Source organism: Anarrhichthys ocellatus, unplaced genomic scaffold (genome assembly GCF_004355925.1).
Source record: "Anarrhichthys ocellatus isolate YVR2014 unplaced genomic scaffold, GSC_Weel_1.0 scaffold14, whole genome shotgun sequence".
In the NCBI taxonomy this organism is placed as follows: Eukaryota; Metazoa; Chordata; class Actinopteri; order Perciformes; family Anarhichadidae; genus Anarrhichthys; species Anarrhichthys ocellatus.
The window spans coordinates 7,917,425-7,939,798 of NW_022280044.1; the positions used below are offsets into that span (position 1 = coordinate 7,917,425).

The window sequence follows — 22,374 nt, forward strand, 5'->3', positions numbered from 1 at the left end:
GCAAGCAGAACTCATTACTGTGATCAAACGAAGCCCCCCTGCTTGGCTAAACGCAGAGCTTATTAAAGTTCCCAGCTAGGGGTGGGAGTAAAAACCAGGAGGTGTGTTGGGGGGAGGGGGCGGGGGCGACCATGGCGCTCATTAAGATTTACAGTGTAGACACAGGGACCTGAGAGATGCATGTTATAAAAGGACAGAAAAAATGGAACCGACTGTTTTACAACTGTACACGACTTGGAATAATTGGCAAGCATAAGAGAGAACTAGAAATAATGGCAACGTAAAGAAAATTAAACTAAAATTATGCAAAATTACACGATGTCCACAAAATAGTCTAAACATGAGTTGTCTTTTTTTTTCCTCCACATAGAGTTTTCTGTGAGAACAAAGTACATAAAGTATTCAAAGCTTGATTAGAATTGGTGTGCAGTATGGGTTTGGGACATGCCATATTTTCCTGCAACGCAATGCAGATATGGAATGGAGGAGTTGCTCATAGCTGCAAAAACAAATAAATCAAACTGTGGATAGCTAAGTCAAACTATCCCAGAAAACTGTATTAAAAAAGGGTTAATACACAGAGCAATTCTAAAGTCGCAGTTCAACATCTGATAGCACTTCTATGGAAGTAAGTAAGCAGTTTATTGTAAAAGAATAGTTTGATATTTTGAGATAATACCATGTCTGGCTCTGCCTTCATATTCAGCATACAGACACGGTTAGTGTAGCTTAATATAACTGTATTTTCAGGTGCTGAAAGGGTCATGAAATAATTTAGTTCCTATAAAGTTAGACATATACTGTATAATCATGATTAATGATGACGATAACAGAAATTCCGTGATCAAGTATGTCCTCATGCAATTGTGACGCTTAACTGTAAATGGGCACAAAGGCATTTCTAGTGAGAGGTGCTAACACTTCCAGATGCTAAGCCTTGAGCCTGCAAGCCTAAGCAGGTGGGTTAATCAGATATTATTAAAAGCCATGGTGCAGCGCAGTAATAATCCCTGCGTTGGCCTCTGGTCTTTCAGCCTTAAGACTGCACGGAGCCCCAACAAATGACTGAATCTGGGGGGACAGACAGGTTCAGGATTAGTAATCCAGATCAGAATGACTCCCCGCTCAGCTCTTGGGCTGAATCCTGTTGCTTCTGGGTGACATGCCAAAACAAATCACACCTAAATCCATCGGCTTCTGTCCCTAAACCGAGATCACGTCATTATTATATGATTACGTCATCGCTTGACATTCAGCTACTTGCTCACAAAAAAAAAAGGGAACAACCAGCAGAACAGAGACTGGCTCATTATCGGGCTGTTTTCAGCTTTGTGAGACAGAACGGGTTTTGACTGTCTGTGACTTTCTATTTGAACGCAGCTGAACAGCTAAAGGTTAACATACCTCAGAGATGACAGGCTTGCAGTAGCCAGCTCCGAACACAAGGTTCTCTACCGACATGGCAGATGGGTCGCTCGGGCTCTCTGGCGAGCCCTTCCCCAGCCAAGAGCCCTTCCCTGTACGTGCAAAGCTGTAGAGAGAACAGGCAGGACACATGCAGGGACAAACCATGAGTGTGTGTGTGAATACAGATGAGCTGAGAGACGGGGGCTGCTACTGTTCCAATCAATCAGGTGCTGCAGTAATCTATGTAATGCATGGCTTGAAACTGAGTCTATGATATTGGTGGTTGAATTCATCAGATACGTGTTTGGAAATCTATTCGTTCAAGCAGCTAATGGATACACTTGTGAATGCCAAAACAAATAGGGAAGAGGAAAAATATGTTATAGCGGTTCATTCACTGGAGTTCTTCTTCTTCTTCAGTGTGTCCAGCTCTACAATTCAATATTGTATCGACAAGAAAGACTTATTTCCCATTGACCATTCACTGAAATGATGCAGTTGTCCAATCATTGCTTAGCAGCTATGCGTGGCAGGCCTGTCAAGCTTTAGATGTCTTTATTAGTTGAAGGCCTTTAAACAGTTTGGAAGGTTTTAGCTTTACCAAAAGTTATAATGCAAAAGTGTTAGGAATGGGTTTAACAGCATCTACCTGCTCTAACACAAGCGGCTATTATTAGGATGTCTTACAACCTGACTGAGCATTACTTCCACGGCCAACATGCTCGTCATTAACTAACTAGGATACTGCTACAGTTTACATTTTAAATAAACTTTTTTTTTCCAAGATTACACATGAACTAATAATAATACTTAATATTTTAGTAATATTACACTGTGTTTGAGACAGACCTGGTTTCTATCAGAGTTTAAATTAACGTTGGCGGCTCTTTCCAACGAATTCAGCTATGTTTAACAAGCAACACAGCTGCTTTTGTCTACCTCTGTCTGAAATCGAGGACTCAATGTTTTAAAGATAACAACAAATTTAAAGTGGTAAATCTGTTACTGTCGTCACTCTAAACTGGATATGTGCCATGTCAGATTGGGAAGCATGACAGGCATAGCAACAATGACTTAGGAGGACAGGATTTGACAGGTTGAGATCCTGAGATCAGATACCAGAAGGGTCTTTCTGCTCTGTGTGAATTCAAAGACCATTAAATGCAAATGTTTGCTCCTGTGAACTCTACCTGATTAGCGGCTGATGTAAGGCAACCAGTGAAGCATGTATGGAGACAGAAATGACGGACAAGTGGAAGTAGTCAAACATGACAGGGATGTGGTGGTGGAGGCCTCTCCGTGGGTGGAAGTGGAGGCTGAGGGTCCGACTGCTGATCAAGGGGACCGTCGCCATCTCTGCAAGCCTGAGGAATGGGAAGAGAGGGACACATGTTACACTCGCACACAAATGATTGATATTTTTTACATACAATTAAAATGGGTAATCTGCAGAATTCTTATTTTTGGTATTTTCCCCATCTTTAGTGCCCCCTCCAGTCCACCAATACTCTAACATTATTATTAAGGACCTGTAGCCTATATTGACCCTGCAGCTATAAAAGAAAGAGTCGGCGAGAAAGAGTCTGAATCTTGACTGGAATTGTAATGGAGACCTAGTAGACATTCTACAGTTATACAGACTCCAAAAAAAGCAGCTAGCGTTAATGCTATAACACAAGGGGCTCTATAACTCCTGTCCTGTGTAGTGTTGACAACTACTACACTCACACAACTATGACAAAAACGCTGAATTAACAGTTCAAACACAAACAACTACTAATACTAATACTTATCACTAATATGCAGCTGCAGGCCAATGAAAAAGCACAACAAAAATAGTGCCTTTTGCCATATGCTTAAATAAACTTACCATTTATTCTTCTATTTGTCCCAAGAAGATAAATCACAGTAATCGTGTATTGCTAGAACAGAAGTTGTGATTAGGTGCTTAAAGAGATGGCTATGAGCCAAAAGACATAATAGCCCTTATTCCTGCCTAGTTTGCATTCTCACTCTTGCATAAAAGTTGCACAAGGGGAAAGTGTAGTTTTCTCTCCCTATTTCTCTCCCTTTTAAACACACACACAAACACACATTTCCAAATTGCTTAAAAACCTACTGTTGCTCATTGTCGGTGAAGTGAAGGTCCAGCTTCAGCTGAAAGTCCACCTCACTTAAGGCCTCCTCCACCTGCAAAACATTGGTACAGTACGGTTGTTAATGCATGAACATTATCGGAACAAGGTGACATGGGGGGGGGGGGTGATAAAATCATGAAAATACCACATGGAAACTTAAATTGTCAAGTAACCTCATGAAAAGGAGACAAGCACTGCTACAAAGGTGTCCCGTTTTAGCTTGAATGCAAGTTTATACATTCGTTATTTGTGAGTTTTCGACAAGAGACAACAAATTGAGGTGCAAAGGGAAGAGATCCTTTCTGCTCAAGAAATCTGCAAAATACTTAATGGCATGGGAAACAGTCACAAAAAGTATGATTGCATAATAGAGTAAGGTCCAATGCTTGTTGACAATGATCCCCTCAAACATAGATTCGGATTGTCATTCAAACTAGGTGTTTTTTTGTTGTTGATATGATCGACACAATAATTGTTCATATTGCAATCTAAACCGGCAAGACAAGAATGCCAATATTGGATTCTGTGAAAACCTCGAGTATGTTCTTCCAATGCCAATAAATAAAGTTCAAATATATTGTGTTTATGGCTGGAGAAAGATTGTGCTGATGGCAATTATGATGGTGCATGTAGCAGCTGCGCCCGGTAGCTCCTGAAGTTTGCTAGAATTTGTTGTCTTTTCTGGAGCACATATATGACAGAATACACTCATCAAAGGGGCGAGAAGCAGACGTGGGTATTGGATTCCTTCGTGAGGAGCGCACAGTGAGAAGATCACCGTCCACGGCTAAACACCCAACCAGACCTGCAGGACCAAACGCCACTGAAAGCGGAGTGAAAAGTGAGGAGAGCTGAGATGGAAGCTAAGCTAACCCAGCTAGGACCAAAGGCTATTCCACCACCAGGCTCAAGCTGCACTTGACGGGGATCCCAGGAGAGCGCAGGACTCCGGGTGAAACTGATGAGACGGACTCCTCAGTTATGCATGCTGCTAAAACATAGTCAAAGTTGATGGATGGTGTTTCGTAAAATCTTGAATGTGAAGATGTTGGCAATATTGCCCAGAGAATTGTTTTGTTACATCTCCCATGTGTTGTACATTAGAAAGGGATCTGGTGACTGCGAAGGCCATAGCATATGATTCATACCATCTTTATATGCATCACTATACACAGTATGGTGTAGATGAATACTGCTATGTGGCTTAGAACCTAATGTGACCGGCCTTGTTTGCAATGCTGATTTAGTTCTTTTTGATGACGTTTTATGTTCTCTGTGTGATCTTCAACCTGATGTAAGTTGAACAGAATTGAATCGCTCTCATGATCAAAGAGCCATAGAATACCATGGTTTATGGAAATACAGAGAACCTATTTGAATTTGAAAAACAAAGTAGAAACATAAAGGGTATGAGCAAACTACAAAGGCGGTGCCATGAATGGAGTCTTTTTGAAGATTGAACAACTGTGTCGCTAATTATAATAACAGCACAGTTCTTCCTCTCGTTCTCCTTGCCTTTGTTTTTAAAAAGTACATGCACACTGCACAGCAAACATACGATTCTTTGCAGTCTCTTCCTTTATCGATGCTCTGATTAATCAAGTGTACATGCGGGTGTACACAGGGGAAATGAGGGGCTATTTTTGTCTGTGCTATCTGCAGCTGTGAGCGGCAGATAACCTCCGGAAGGTTAATGAGCCGTGAGCCTTCGGGAGAGCTTACAGCTGAAATCTGATATGCCTTACAAAGGTCCGCCGTCTCCACACCTCCACGTGGAAGTCTATGTTTAATGAAATCTTCTAAAATTAGGATTGGGCAGTCATGTGAGACAGACTATCCACATTCTGACTGGAGCGGGAATCTTGCCACAGTAATCGAGGCATCCATACTGTAGACATGTCAGAGAGCAGCTGAGCGACGGTGCAGGGTAATGTCATGGTTTGAGCTACGGCTATCATATGGATGATTAGCTTCGAGCTGCGGGGCCATCTTAACTCCCTTCACATCCCGGCCTCCAGACTGTCACAGCTGATCAATTTGAGCTGCGGTGGCTCCCAACAACATAAAACAGGCAGAGTGGCTTTTCGGGGTCGCGCCCATGGTGAAACCGTAAAGGACAGTACATCAATAACTGTCTGGCAGGTTTACACGCCTGATCATTTCAACGGAACATTTGTCTGTCAATTAAAGCACATTATTTCCAAGAAGCAAGTTGTTGACCTCAATAATCCTCATACTGTTTCTGTATCTGGAATGGTTAGCGCTGAATTATTTTCAAAAAGAAGATTAACTTTATCTAAACTTTGTAGCTTTAGAGACAGAGTTGGAGAATTAATACAATGTAATTTTGGTTGTCGGGGCCACACTTATCCCTCTTGGGGCCCTGAACACTATTTTGTATTAAGGGGTAAAAACTCAAGCCAATCATTTTACCATTTTTCCAAAACCACTGATATCTCTGGTTTAAAATAAAAATAAAAACTGCAACTGGATACGCCAGAGAAAGGATGGGCAGGTCCAGTCATTGCTAGGGCCTTTACACCCACCATGTTAGTTATTCATATTTCTTCCCTTCAAGGCCGGAGGGCTTCACTGGTGGGAAAGGCTCACCAACTGATCATCACTTTGCTTGCGCCTCTATTTAATACAGTTTCTGCCCTTTCCTAAGGGAGGAGCTATGCAGTGTTTGTGAGGCACAACAATCAATAGCTTCAGTCTGGGGGTCAGACTCTGAACCCCAGACTGAAGCTTGAAAGATAAATGAGAGGGGCTGCAAGATGATTAACGGGACAGAGGAGAGACAAGAACTTTTTTTTCTTACTTGGTAATCCCATATTTTCCAGACTTCTAAAATATTAAAAACCATGCCGACGAAACATTACTCTTAGGTTGAACACAATCACTGTAGTTACACGTATTTATATTTATATATTTATACGCACATGAACGTGACCCCAAGCGTTATTAAGCCGCCTTCGTCAACAGCTGTATCGTGTAAAATAGATGTATCTGTTCTGCTAAATACATAGCAATGTACAAGAGATTCAGCAAGCTTGCAACAATGGAAGACCACTGATCAAAAGCAGTCACTTGCTGACATTTCATGCCACTTTTAGCAAATGACAGGGCATTATTGCTGTTCTATTATTCAGCATAATTATATGACTTCTTCATTCCAAAGTTATGTTAGATTTCTGCTTTAATTAACATGCTTAAATCTCTGTTGTTTGTGTCAGATGGTGGTGGAGACCAACAGTGGATGATAAAGCTCATTAATTAATGGCCATTTAATTCAACTATCATACAGCTGTTTTTACTGTAATTATCTGTTGTGCATTTTAGAGCTACTGATAAAATGCTAGCAGCCAAATGCCATTCTCCATTCTATCTTTCTCAACAGGAAGTGTGTGTGTGTGTGTGTATGTACGTATGTGTACAGAAAATGTCACCAGCATGACTCACCCTTTCTCCGTCTAATAGCAGATGGACTTTGAAGATCATACAGTCATTCACCGTAATCTCTTCATTCCTGTAAAGGATCTGAAATATCCGACTGAACACGGTGCCGTCGTAAACCCCCGCAGAGCTGAAGCTGCATTCTCCTGATGTGGGACACACCATCATGCACAATTAAGACAAACAGCAATCAGTCTGTTGCTACAACAGTATCACTTGTTGAGATTTTACAATACAAAACAAACATGATTATTCTTTTTGTATCTTCCTACCCTAACTTATTTCTCTATTTCATTTCTCTATTTAGGTTTCACTCATTCATATTATGCAATATGCAAAACTGTATGAGAAATGATTTCACTGACATTAAAACGTTAAAAAAGGGAATACACTGCTCTTCATAAACCAAAATAAATGTAGGCCTTTCGTTTGGCAAATGCTTCCCCTGATAGATGCAGTGTGTGCTCAGATTTGTGAATATGTACCCAGATTGCATAATGAGGCTTGCGAATGTGTGACCTGACATTTTGCAAATGTTTACTGTGATTGGTGAGGGATCTGAGTGTGTATATTCAGATCTGGAAATGTGCTAAGATTTGTGAATATGTGTTTTAGCATTTCAGTCGTAGCTCACGATACTTCTAACTCAGATTCAATGTCCCTGCACCCTCAAGTTACTGAACCATCTAGACACCATAGCACCATATACATAGAACAAGTTATCACTGTTTGCTTACTAAATGTCCGTGCAAACAAGAAAGTGGGTAGTTATCAAACATGCATACATACACGTTCTACACATTGAACAATGATAAATCTAACCTATGATACACCTATCTGCTTGTGCATGGTCAGTCATGTTCCTCTCAAAGTCCTAGCAACCTGAACGTTTTGGGAAGTACACTTATTCTCTTTCTTGCTGGGAGCAGATGAGGTGGTGGATACCAGTCTCATATGTGTCCGTCAAATAAAAAGCTACAGCCAGTGTCCTGTTAACGTAGCTTAGCATAAAGACTGGAAGCAGGGGGAAACAGATATGTGTTACAATTGCCAACATCTCCCGTGTTGCAGCCTGGCTCTCCTGCTGTCCAGCTGCGAGCAGTGACAAGTCTTTGAACTCCCCTGCTGAGGTTGTGCTCGGTCTTACTCTCCCTCTCTCTGCAGGCCTCCTCCAGATAATGCTGCTACTACTTGCAGCCCCAGCCAGGATGATGGATGTGTGGAAGCGTGACATGGTGAATGTGTGACAGAGACAGCGGCAGCCCTCTGGGTATGAAGAATGTGACTTCGATATTATTGTTTTTCACATGTCTTCCTTGTGTGTGTTTGGGTTTCCCACCCACTGTCTACAGACACACAAGTTTGGTGGATTAGAGAACAGTAAACTTCGCAGGAATTAACATAAATTATTGTCCAGTGAAGGACTTGTGATTTCCCCCCAGGTGCTCCTGTGCTGGGTGGCCCTTCAGTGTGGCCAAAGGGACTAAATCAATGAAGTGTAGCTGCTGCATTTGCCCTTGCTACTTTCACACACTCACACACACACTGTACTTCCTTTGAATGCCAGTTTGTTTTACGAGATTGATTAAACGTTAAATCATGTGCAGAGTGTGTAGAAGTGATAAGACCCTGATGAGAAAGCTGCAGTGCTGAGATCTCGGCTTTGACATTGATAGCAATGCTGTTGCATAGAAGGGGAGAGCAGCACCTGAGCTATACAAGGCAGTCCAATACAACAGCCATACTTCGGGTCTACTTTTGTAAATATTACAATGTTAGAATTTAGTTGAGATGGAAATATGGTAATTTAAACTTTTGAGACTGTTTGAGTTGATGTTTCATTGAATTACTTGAAAGGCCCGAAACAGTATGGAACCCTGTAGAAACTGAAGGAAGTATCTCAAATTCATTTGTGAGAGGCTATGTGTGCTACAAAAATAACGATACTTAGCACACACTTCAGAAGTGGCGAAAAATATATATCTGATATGGGTCCTGGCCTTGTGTATGGCAAATTGGCTCAGCCCTCCTAACAGTTTTCAAAGTAAAAGCCCCCACCTTTAAATTTCGTGAAGAAGTGTTAAATTTGGGAGGCATTTCTAACATGTCCAGACTTCTGAAAAGTGAAGCCAATGAGTAAGGTGCCTTCAATTGTTCTTCTCTCTAATAGTCAGGAGAGGGCAACTCCTCTGGTCGCCAAAAAAGTATGAGAAAATGACCCTACTCGATGTATTACCTCAGTTAACATTTTAAACACGAGTTCATGGTCTCAATTGCAAGTTTCATGGCAGATGTGTGATTGTCCATGAAACAGAAAGATGTTGTAACTCGACTCTACATTGTCCAATCTGCCCCAAATGTCTTGTGCTTGATAAGAACCGAGACCTGAGAACATCTACATGCCCATATTGACTCACAGTCAGAGCGTCACCTCTTGGCAACAGGAAGTCAACCCCATGTGACAAATATCATCTGATTAACATAACATTTACTGTGTGTGGTCTACACATATGCAGCATCATAATGTATAATTAGTGTATCTTCTAGTGCCATGGAAATATTTGCAATGTTTAATATTATGTCCACGCTCTTCTTGTTCTCATTGGACATCAATGTATTTAGAATTAATTTTAGTAATTCCATTCATGTTTACAGTGAATTAGACCAAAAACAACACATCAAACCACACAGTTCTGACATTTTATACCGCAGTTCTCACAGGTTTTGGGAAGTTATCACATCCCACACATTTAAACCGGCTGAAATTCCCTCAAGCATTAGCCACAGTGAGTCTGTGCAGAAAATAAATGTAGTTTTATAAACTTTGTTCAGGAACAGGGCCACGCCCAGAACACAGCTCATTTCCTCTGTATTTAAGCACAACGAACCCGTTCACTTCCTCTTCGACTCTTGTCTTCACATCCCTCCCCCCCAACCCCATTTTGGTCCTCCTATATTTCTCTCTCCCTCTCTCTCTCTCTCCTCTCTCTCTCTCCTCTCTCTCTCGCAGGATTACAGGAACAACAGGGGACTCTGCACTGCCAGAGCTTCTGAAGAGACAAGCCCCACTCTACAGTCTCCGTTCCCGCCAGCCACCGGACATCAACGTTCCCCCTTCGATCGCCTAAACTCCTTCCTACAAACCCTCCTCTTCTTCTTCCTTACATCCCTTCATCTCTTCATCCCTACCCTTCATCCCTCTACCCTACATCCCTTCATTCCTCTACCCCTACCCCTACCCTACATCCCTCTACCTCGACCCCTACCCCTCATCCCTTCATCTCTTCATCCCTACCCCACATCCCATCATCCCTCTACCCTACTCCCTTTCATCCCTCTACCCTATATCTATTCATCCCTCGACCCCTTCCGCTTCTTGAATCTAACAATCAGTCCACTATGCAATGAACCTCTCTAAACTCATACTGTTATTGGTGTGGTCCTTGTTAGTGAATAAGTTTACAGCCTCTGGTGCTCTACATCTGCTGTGTGTCTGCTCGTCACTCCCTATCCTATAAACCTAAAAACACAAAACTCTCAACGCAGGATTGCTCTTCATGATACTAATATGAGGAGGTATCTTAATCTCTTAGTCCGTGCGTAGGAGTCACCTTAAACAACAATCCAATTCTCCCTGTTCACACTGGCCATGTTTTTGTGGGTGAATCACAGTCATTAAATGCTTCAGTTGAGTGTGTGGCAGGATCCTTCTCACACAATGCATCTGTCTGAGGGGCAAAGACAATTGAAATGTCAAGCACTCACTTTTACAGAGAACACAGTGAATGATGATTTCCTGTGTCTGTGTATGATAAATGTATTTCCTCTTGCCGGCCGGAGAGCTGGCTGGTGCATTGATGCTCAGGATTCAGTCTGTGAGGTGTACATGACCTTGTGGAAGGAGCTGCAGAGGGGAGGGCTGCAGCTCCTTCCAATTACCATAAGAATATGATGTTCCTGTAATGCACACATGCTGCAGTTTTCCTTATTTGCCAAATATACTTTTGCCTAGGAACATATAGGATTGCAGTCGGTGGATTAGATATAGGCTGCATTGCTTTGGAGCATATGTGACCTTGTTTATAGAGTTGACAAACAGCGGAAGATGGGATTATAAAATCTGCAAGAGGAATATAGTGATACATATTGTACATATTATTAATTATTGTACAAAACAATTTTACATTTCTGTTTATGTATGAAATTTTAAAAAAGACGTACAATGTCTTAATTAGTCAACGTTTGAGTAACATGTTGCCACATACAGTTGGGAGGTGTGTTTCTTCTACTTTCCACAGAGCCAGGCAAGCTGTTCCACCTGCTCCCAGTCTTTATGCTAAGCTAGGCTAAACATGCCCTGACTTCAGCGCAAATCTAAACCTGCATTAATTGATTCTTTAGCAGCAAAAAACAAACTGCAAACACACCACTGGAATATTATCATCTTTATGGGGAACCTTTTAGTAAACTGTTCCTTTTTTCACTTTGGCAATAAAAGATAAAGTTGATCAGTTTCTGCCCAGTCATGTATCGGGCCTCCTGATGAGTCCAATATGTATTCTCCTATTAGCTCTGTTTTGGTCTCCACCAACTTGCAATGGAAAAAAATAACTCTTGGCAGTTAAATGTTCCACTATGTTCACCGGCTACATGAGTTGTCTGGTAGTTTATTACTTATGGACCTTTATCCAGACATAAAGTCCCTGTTGCATCAGAGCACAAAGAAAGCCAATTAGTTTATTTCATGAAATATGTAATTACTTAGGTTATGTTTAGAAGAAGAGATAACATTACACATTACAAAGTGTTTATTAAATACCTTTATGCTAGATATTTGCTTGTGCTGCTGACTCACTCAAGGTTAGTTTCCTTCACATTAGGCTGGACAATTAAAAAAATCTGGTAAAATCAATAAATAGAGTATATTATGTCAACTGAAACCGGTTTGTCTGTTAATGTAGTGATGCAATGTACAGTAAGAAAACTGAACAGTTTTACCGAAGCCTCTTCCAGCTGGACTATGCTCTCCGTTCTATTCCTCACCTGAAATCATGTTAGCCTGCACCTTCAGGATATAGACGCTAAAAATAGACTCCTGAGAGCAGGCTTGCTGAACTGCTATTTTTATCATTCCCATTGTAATCTATTCATATTTTGTCTATTTAGCATTCCTCTCCATCCATTAACTACCTAATGAGGCAATGGAAAATCCTGTCACTGTGTTTCTGGAGAAACACTTCAAATTACATAAATCACTGGCACACCTCAGACTGGGACACATCACCTTCACAATCAGCCATGTCCTTGCCACCACACACAAACACACAGACCACACGTTGGTTCTGATGTGAGAACATTTAAACTGACGCATTATCTCCCTTTACCTTAACCATAGGAGCTACATGCCTAAAACCAAAGTCTTATCCTTAATATAACCTGCAACTGGGCCTGAAATCATAGCTATCCTAAATGTCCTCAAATGAATAGTAGTCTGTCAGGAATAGGTCCTCACAAGCACAGCCAGATCAAGCACACACACACACACACACACGGCGCTCGAGTCATGACAAGCTAAAAATAGCCATTATTACTGCAAATCAGTATTGCCAGAGCACTGTGTCACAACCTATGAATACAAAAGAGGACACAACATGTGAGGAATCTTTTATGGTGGAAACCCTCCGCAAGTGATTGTATTGATGAATTAATGCACAGAGCATTAAGTGAAGTGCTGTTTGTATTCCCATTTATCTTGTTGGTTGCATGTTTTGTCGCTGGTTATGTACAGTATTTTAATTAAGAAACAAACCTTTGGCGGAGGATTTTGCAAATTATATTTAGTTACATGTAAATATTTTTGCCATAAATGTACATATTATGTTATTCATTTTCTTTGAAGAACAGCATTTTAAGATTAGCCGTTCTATTGTGTTTTATGTTGCAGTGAAAAGACCCTGCTTTTAGCCTCCTCTGTCAAAAAGAAATAGTCTTTCCAACATTTGGTTTTGGAAGATATGAGAGACGCAAGAGTTTCTGCAGCGTGAGTCAGTCTTAACCCAAAGACAGCCAAATGTCTTAAAACACTGAGACACCACTCTCTGGTGAAGAGCTTTAGTAGCTGAGACAATGGCATAAACACAGCTTCACTTACTGCTCACAGTTAATTGTAAAAAAATCGATTCGGTTATTTTTTTATTCTGGGCTTTTACCCACAATAAATATGAATTGGTGCATTTCAAGGTAAATTCGTTACGGCTTAATAAGCAGATGTTGAAATATGTGGTTGTTTTATTTTCCTCTGGCATCTGTGGATTGCCCTGTTTTAAGAAAAGCCTTATTTTGATTCCACAGATCTAAAAAACACAGCCAAGATATGAAGGCACGAATCTGTGAGATTACTATAATCCAGAGAAGGTAGAAAATGTCAATATTCCACATACTTTAAAACGATGCTCACTAGTTCCAAGAGCCGGATAAGAGCACTCCCTGTGCTACCATGTACTTTAACACAGAACACAATGTTAACAACAACTGTTTTCACACACACTTCAAAGACAAGCATAGACAACACTATGTGTGTAATAATGCAGACGTAAACTGTGGTCATGAAAAGATTTCCTGTGTCAGGTGAGATTTTCTCACTCTCCCCTTTGGATATGGATCACTGTGGCTGAAACACAACCGGTTCAAACAGGATCTTAACTTTTAAGTCAAGCTAAGTCGAGCTATTTTGCCTTTATGACTTATACACAACTGTTTACATAAACAAATGACTGAATGGGCCGACAGGGCACAGGTCCAGGGCCCCAAGTGGTCATGGGGCCCTGGATCAGAGTCTCAGTATCAGGTGACACTTAACAGTTCTTGTTGGAAAGTCAATCAAAACATTCAAAACAACTACTATATGACTCAAAATGACTGCAAAAAGACAATAAACAACCACAAAAAGATGCAAAACAACCTCAATAAAATGCAAAAATATGCTAAACAACCACAAAAAAAACACAAAATGACTGCAACAAGATAAATATTTGGCCACAAAGAGATGCAAAATGACAAGAAAGATACACAAAATAACTACAAAGAGACACAAAACGACTGCAAAAAGATGAAAATGTCCAAAGAGGCAGGAAAACAAAATACAAACAGGGCAGCAAAGTTTGATTACTGAAAACTAATATAACAAATTGAGATCGTATCTGCAGACGAGAATAAGGATAGTGTCGTCTGACTGGTAAAATCGATGTCATACCTAGAAATGTAGTGTGTGTGATGTAAACTTCACTTCACCTCACAGTACCTGTATTGTCTTGTGTTGTCACTATCAACCTGTGGGGCACTCGAGGTGAGACCTTCAGCCCGGCATGTACCTGGTAGAACCTGTGGGAAAGGATACAAACATAACAGTCAGCCTAAAACTGCACTAAATTAATGCACATACTGATGTCTCCACATGGCCTGGGGGTATCAAGAAAATATACAATGTAAGTAGTAAACAGTGTTCTCCATCATGTCTTATACCATGGCAAGAGAAAGGGAAAAGGTTACTTGAGTCCAGTTTTCTAATACCAGGGTATTTACACTCAATGCTATTTAACAAATGTTGTACATTTCAGGTTGAAGATGAGTCACCTGCTGTGGGTGTATGAATTTCTCACTGATGAATTGAATGTGTGCCAGTGGGCTAGTGTTCCAGTAAATTCATTCTCAGGGTCGGAGGCTTGACTTAGAAAATGTTGAACTAGTAGTTCTTAAAATATTACACATTTAAACTTAAAGCCTATTTTCAGATATGCTTTTTTTGTTAAACAAACTGTTTCAAAACACGGACTTATGTCTTGGTGAAAAATCTATTTGTTGGCTCGTTCAAATGTAAAAAGTGTCATCTCTAGATGGAATACAGGATGCTCTGTATTAGTTTGTTGCACTTATTGTATTCGTATTAGTTTGTTTCTGCACTGTACTGTTGCTCTGGTTTATGCTCTTAGATGCTTGTTTAAAAAAGGAGATGCACATATGACTTCTGGTGACTAGCAGTTCTCTTGAATACTTATGTTGAATACACTTATTGTAAGTCGCTTTGGACAAAAGCGTCTGCTAAATGACTGTAATGTGATGTAATGTAAATGCTCTGTTTTATGTAAAACGTGCAGCTTTCAAGCGTCAGAAGTACTCGTCATGTCATGGACCAGAATTTAACAATGTCATGTTAAACAAAATCAGCCATGAATTGTACACATGTTGCTGAATTATTAAAGGATTACGGGCAAAATGGTTATTAATAATGGAAAAGACATAATAATGTACCTCTGTAAGGTATTGTATCAGATGTTGTTAGAATTCTACAGTACCAGCAAACACTTAACGATAAGACAAAAATGTATTGATCCCAGGAAATTATGTTATGACAGCTTCAAAAGTAATTTTATTCATAAGAAAAACAAATATCAGCACAGAGCAATGCAATGAAAAACAGAATAGAACGGTCTCACTGGCTTATGTAAGGATTATTTACATGTCAGACCAGGCAGCGATGGCAAACATGTCTTTGAAAAGGTCCCTTTGACAGTTTTAAGTCAAAGCAGCTTTGTGTAAAAGCACATCTCAGCTCTCCGGGGACACATTGGCAATCCGAGAGACCAGAGCGTGGCTGTGAACACAGTCATCACATCGGCGTGTTAGCGACAGCGCCCCTTAAGATGGAAGCTTGACAGAGAGGAGCACGGGAAAGGTTTTGAAGGTTGATTAATAAATAAATAAATAAATAAGGGGTGTTTATGGAACGAAATAGGTCAACTCAGTGGCCAGTAACTGGTCAGAAACTAATCCGCTACCTCTTACAGCGGAGGGTTTAGACTTGTGTGCTCAATGTTGAATCTTCAATAAACTACTGTATTATTTACTTTAGAAGAAACAGATCTCAGATACTCTTGGTATACATATATTTATATATATATAAATATAGATGTTGGAGGACAATCAAACCTTTACATTTTGTTTGCAAAATAAAGTTAAATAGAATAAGAAAATGCAGCTGGTTTCGTACTTCAAGTATCTGAAGCAATCAAAGTCTCTAACTGTGCCTCCATTAGTGAAAGCTGAAAGTGTCATTGGCTTCTTTTGAATCAAATTAAATCAGTTCTTTCAATGCAATCAGCGTACAACTGGGCCCATCAAAGTGTACAGCTGCATGGTTCCCCAGTCTGGTTTAGGAATTTTGTATTGATTTCAGTAATGACATTGATGCGTGGTGAGACGCACAGGTCACTAAACCATTCTTATTGCGCAGTGCTTCATCTTTACAAAGGGATCCAATTCTTTCTAGTGTCCACAGGTCTGTTTTCCAAATCCCATGCTTTTTCTTTTTACTTTCACTGACGCTGCATACAGCTGAGATAGTAAATACTGTTGCATGCAGTATTCTATTAAGACAAACCATGTTGTGATAAGATTGCACACCTTAAACCTTTGACCCTGTTGGTTATATATCAGCTGCACAGAGGATTGTGGGTCGGAGGAGCCAGAACAGTATGCTGGCTTACATACCGTAAAATGGGAACGGATGCAGTGGGACATCCAGGTATTTTTGGCATACTGGAGTCGACATACTACATGGGGACATAATAAATATTTTTCTGGTATACTTAATGGTACGGCAACTGGTAAAAACAAAGCTATTAGTGCACTCAGCTGAAGGGATTACCATGATTAAGCTTTAGCCCAACCCTTCTGGAAAATCATTTTTGATAAAGCTGGCATCCGATGAGAGGTTTTAATCTTCCTGCAGAAGCATCAGCAGGATAAACATTGCCCTTTTTATAGTTAGAGAATATTGGAAAAAAACTCGACTGAAAAAGTACACATTTTAATTGTACTTATTTTATTTACACGTATTATTCATATTCTCATTGGTAGAGCTCATTAGATTTGGATTTGTTGTTTCTGTGTTGTAATTTTAATGTTTTTTTATTACCATCCTCAGGTGATTTTTGCCTTTTTTTTTTGCCTTTTGCCTACAAAAGCAGATGGAAAAGTTGTAATGACTCCAGTTTTGGGGGCTGATTATTTTACCCCAAATAATAATTAAAACCTGCATTGTGAGGAAAGTGCAGATGCTCCAATGATGTTCAGGTTGTGTGAAGAAAACACACAACAGAGTAACAGAGTGTGTTCCTTTAGATAATTTGTTTATAAAATATATATCTATATTTTATAGAGATTAAATGTAGGATGTCTCTCTTTTTCTTGGTGTCGTCTACTATTGTGTTTTTTTTTCATTTCTCTATCATGATTGAATTTAGCTGCTGTCTCATGTGGAGTAACAAACAAATGGTTCACAGACAAACTGAATTAACAAGATCTGATTTTATACAAATTGCTATTTTTATTTATTACAGATAATAGCTAAGAAACTTTTAGCAAGTCATTTAGCTTTAGCTAACACAGGTCTATCTCACATTTCCCCTGCTAGCTTTAACTACAGTTGTCTGTTAATGCAAAATGTATGCTACATGCCATTTTTACAGAAATCATACATTTTGATGGTATAATATTTGTATATGGTCAGGTAGATTCCAAAAAAGATGATTCTTGTCCCAACTCAATGTTGACCAAATATACTGTGTTTTGCCTTTTACAGTAGGTTAATCTGTTGTCTGCATGTTAATGACAGGCACATTCAACCCATGCTGATTTGTAAACCCACATCTCATTAAACCCCATGGTGTCCTGACATACATTTGCAGGGGATTATGGGTACTTCTCAGAAATGTCTGACAACATCCAGCTCGGATAAAAGTTGTTTAATTTGTTTTTTCTTTTTTCAGTGGAGTGAGACAATTTTACAGAGTAGACTTTGGTAGACTGGTACGTCACTTTAATTTACTGAATAAATGATATTGTATCATTTCAAGATGTGGCATATTTTCACGAGTATTAACCCATCGTTTTTTATGAATTCCACTCATGGCTGTGGGAGCAAACAGTCACTGTGAAACCATTGTACTGAACTACTTACATTATTACAAATTGAAGTTCTGAATTAAGTAGAACAAATTAAAAGAATAAAACATGTTTAAAAAATAGATGGATATATAAAATGTGTCCTTTGTCAGCATTCAGCACTAATATGCTCTGTGAGTTTGCCGAGTTGGCAGCGGAGAAGCCGGGTAATTTAATAAACAAATATCATGACTCTGGAAAAAATAAAATAGCTTACCCCCTTTGAAAGAGATCCACATTGTGAAACTTGTGCAACTCTACAGAAAACTCCAGTGTTCCCTGTACTTCAGACATGATATAATCCCACTCATCACCTGTCAAAAGAGAAGAAACACAATAAGCATAAGACAGAAACCACAGTGGAAGATGAGACACATGATGACATCTCTAAATCTAGCTCACAGTGTTCCTTTCTGTTTGCTGAGGTGATGTGACTCACACAGTCCAGTGTGAAGAACGGACTCATACACTCTCAAGACAGACACCTTCTGAATATTATCACCATCACCGTTAAACGTTTGAAATAATTAAATCATAGGGTGATGCAGGTGCAGCTGCTCTTTTTGTTGTATCTGTCCTAATAAGGGATGATTTGAGGTCAGCTGCTATTACTGTCAATGTCAGCCCTTAGGTACATTGTTTATTATTACCTGTATAATTAGGATTATGACTATGCACTGAATAGTTCTGCTGCTTCAATATATTTCCCTTTTATCAGATATCAAATACCTGCAAAAGTGCCGATGATGTGTAATCTGCTTGTACATTTAAACTATCATGTACACACAATACCTCTAATGCATCAGACCCTTGATGTTGTTCAAGGAAACTCCTGTTACACAGGTACCTACATCTAAACACATGACAACGAACTAAACAGCTGAAGAAGGCACACATACAGTTCTTATTAGCCCTTATGATTAAGGGTTCACCTTAGAGTTTCATTCATTTAGCAATGACTGAAATGACTTAATTTCAGGGCCTAAGATATACAGGCTTGAATAAAAGTAAAAGTTTAATTATTTAGCTCATTGAGATAACTGCAGGTGAATACCCTATACCTCTAATGCATCAGACCATTGAACATGGTCTTAAAGAACCTGATCAACATATCCCAGGCAATTAACACCCAAGTGAGCGATGTTTTCCATTAGCAGCTCAGTGAATCCACAGCACGTCCAAACATGACCCGTCCACATTCGGTGAAAACAAAGACGTGGACTCTGCAGCCTTCAGAGAAAGTACAGTGGAAACTGAGACGCAGTACAGACTGAGCTGTCACCAAACAAAAGAAGATGAAACACTGACACGCTTTTCAGTGAAGTGTCTCAAATAACCGCTCATTGAAACACAATCCCCACCATGTGTGCTGTACTGAGGTAGTGTTTCCGTAATTGTTGAGAGTCATCTCGAGAGAGGACGGTGCACACATTGCTGTGAAACACCTTTTTGAAGTGCAACTTCACTTGTGCATTGCGACCAGTCATCAGCTCAGCAGGCTAAAAGAACAATACTGTTTCAGTCCACTTTCTTTAAGCCGTGAAGACGTATCTAGACAGGCTGATGGTATTTCACCTGAGCTCAGACACTGGGGTATTGTGAGAAGTTAATTTGCTGCTACTAAAATGCAAGAGTTACTGCTAATTATAGTTAAATCCAGTTTGCAGATATTATGTAAGTAGGCCCACCACCAGTCTTCCAACTGTGGCCTTTAGCTAGCTAGCTGATTAAGGTAACATGAGTGCCATTAATTTGTCGAAGAACAATGTCTCCGGGTGACCTTTCAATGTTTTCAGCTAACTCAATTTAAAACAAGAATCCTGTAAAAGGAGTGTCTATTGTTTTTAACAGCTACATATGACATTGTGTTTAAAAACTGAGGCTAAAGCCACAAGTTCTAGGCAAAATGTCAGCATCCTTGAAAGTGCATTATTTAGCACACAGGAATAAAGAAACAGCATTGTTCTTGCATTGCAATGTAAAGTTGGCCTTTATTTTAAAGGAATAAGAGTCACATTTTTCCTCACATAGTCATAACACTAAGTAACTGTTTAGCTTCCTCGCTTACAACTTCACTCAAACATTAAAAGAGCAGAGTCTGGTGTTCGTGTCGCAAAATGTTTTTTAGTTCTTTTAAAATCACGTTTATGATGTGTTTACATATTTGTCTTGGTTTCTGTACTTATTTTAAGCCCAACCATGATGTTCTTCCTAAACCTAACTTTGTGGTTTTGTTGCCTTAATGTTGAATTCTTGCTGTGGTGACAAATTACGTGCCACCACCAATTAAATGCGCTGTTAAGAGGTCATGGTCATTTCCCATATATCTGTGAGAGCAGGTTGTACATTCGTGAGAATTTGTTCAAATCTAAATCGTGCTGTTTATTGAGTTTCTTTAGTTGAGGCCCCTACACCTCATGCATGTACAAAAACTGGGATAAGAGTGTAGACCCCACCATTTCTGTTGAATTGCTGTGTTGCACCTGAGATGAGTTACCGGTAGCACCCCTGGGCACTCCTCGGTGTAGTCTGCCTCCCCACCAGTTGCCTCAAATGATATCCCACCGTTTTGCTTAGTTTATGTTGGAGAGGATATTTTAAAATATTAAAGATTGTGATGTAGTTTTAGAGATTCATGTCAGCCCTTTTTAGCTTGTAGTAACATATTATCTTTAATCCCTTATTGGTTTCAGTCATTTTCATTGACTCCTGTCACTGCAAGTTTGATTATTATTGATTCCTTAAATTAAACCATTTTACAAAACACATGTCTCCTATCGGTCACGGATCTGTGTGCCTTATCAATTCTCAAAACAATATATTGCGGTTCTTAAGCTTATATTTCCTGGGGTGTAATTCCCCAGGGGGCATTGTTGGTTCCCTCTCATTTTCCCCTTGAGCAACACAACGCAATGCCATCTTCAAATGCCAAGCAGCCTACTCCTCTTACCAGCCAACAGCACACAGCTGATCGAGGAAGAATCAATTGTTTGTGTCTCAAATGTTTAATTTTGCAACTACAACTGTTTATTTTGCTCTGAATCAGTTGTGTCAAGTGAAGGATTGGATTTCTTTTCACAAAGGGTGTTAGTCATTTTTCTGTCTGAGCTTTATTTGCCACGTACTGTGAGCAGAGAAATGTATTCCAGTGTGTCTTTCCAGCACCACAATTTAATTTGTGCGTCAAAGGTGTCCTCTCAGTTGGCAGTGAAACACTCTCCTCCACCTTGATGACCCAAGATGTATGATGAGAATCTTGCCAAGAAGGGCCAGTAAATCTTCATCTGCCTTCCAAAACCAGCAGTGGAGAGGAGAATAAAAAGGTGACGCATGAACAAAAAAAAAAACAAGCAGTGAAGCAGTCTTGAGAAACGGTTACCTACTCTAACGTAGCACGTTAGCGAGCCACTGCTACAAAAAGCCTGAAGAGACTAGAAATTAAACTTTTTTTTGCCCCTTCTTGCTGACTCTGCATGTCTTGTCACATTGACACACTTGCAGCTCAAGAGGGTTCAGTCTCTGTGTGTCAGGTTGACCACAGATGACGGCCATCGCCATAATGCCGTGAGCCAATTGCAAGTGATTTGATGTGAGATGGGGAGACACTGGAGTATGTACAGCTTGTGATTTCTTCAGCATTGATTAAGCTAGCCGAAGCTGCATCACTGCTTCCCTAATGCTCTGGGTTGCAATCCAACGTCTTATCTGTTATCTGCTGTCTCGGAGGTTAAAAAAAAAAAAGAGCTGCTAGCCGCTCCTGTGATGTGTTAGGTAGGCAGTAAGGAGGAGAATGAACACTGTGTATTTCATTAAGTGGAGGCTCACAGTCAGGGGAGTTGGAACTTAATATACTTTCGTTCGCACCAAAACAATCTACAGTATAAGGCTCGAGCACACAGGCACTGTACACATCAATAAGTTAATCAAATCAGCGAGAAAAGGATCAAAACACCCATGCTGACAGCTTCAAAGGCATACAGCTGTCGTACATCTACGTAGGATTTACTGTTTCCATTAACGACAATGATGATCATGATAATGACAAAACTTGTCAACTGTAGCATAAGACAATGTCTTTAAAGGGCATTTTCATATTGTCAATAAATCCCATAAAAAGACCGAAACTGAATTTGTTCCTCTCTATTTAAGGCCTGTCTGTAGCACTACAGCTAATTCTTTCCTTCTAAAGATGCACAGTAATATTTACTTAAATGACTCCTTTTCTAGGCTTGGGGTTTCTCAAACAACACTTGTTAGTGAGAAATTCTTTGTCGGTTCATTACATTTGACAGAGAAAAATAATCTAGATTATCGGCAGCATTTTTCAGGCTGCATTTTACGAATGAAAACCTTTTTTTGGCTGATACCAGCA

General features: G+C 39.9%; 1 protein-coding gene across 1 annotated transcript in view; it reads right to left on the reverse strand.

The window, feature by feature from the left end:
• The window catches only part of fam135b (family with sequence similarity 135 member B), a 41,153-nt gene that overhangs the window by 14,948 nt on the left and 3,831 nt on the right, over positions 1-22,374 (reverse strand). Inside the window, exons 2-7 of the mRNA XM_031853761.1 lie at positions 18,220-18,316; positions 14,302-14,381; positions 7,008-7,147; positions 3,527-3,597; positions 2,598-2,771; positions 1,405-1,531 (exon numbers count right to left, since the gene is read on the reverse strand). Coding sequence (XP_031709621.1) covers positions 1,405-1,531; positions 2,598-2,771; positions 3,527-3,597; positions 7,008-7,147; positions 14,302-14,381; positions 18,220-18,296 — 669 coding nt within the window. The 5' untranslated portion in view covers positions 18,297-18,316. The remainder of the gene's footprint in view (positions 1-1,404; positions 1,532-2,597; positions 2,772-3,526; positions 3,598-7,007; positions 7,148-14,301; positions 14,382-18,219; positions 18,317-22,374) is intronic.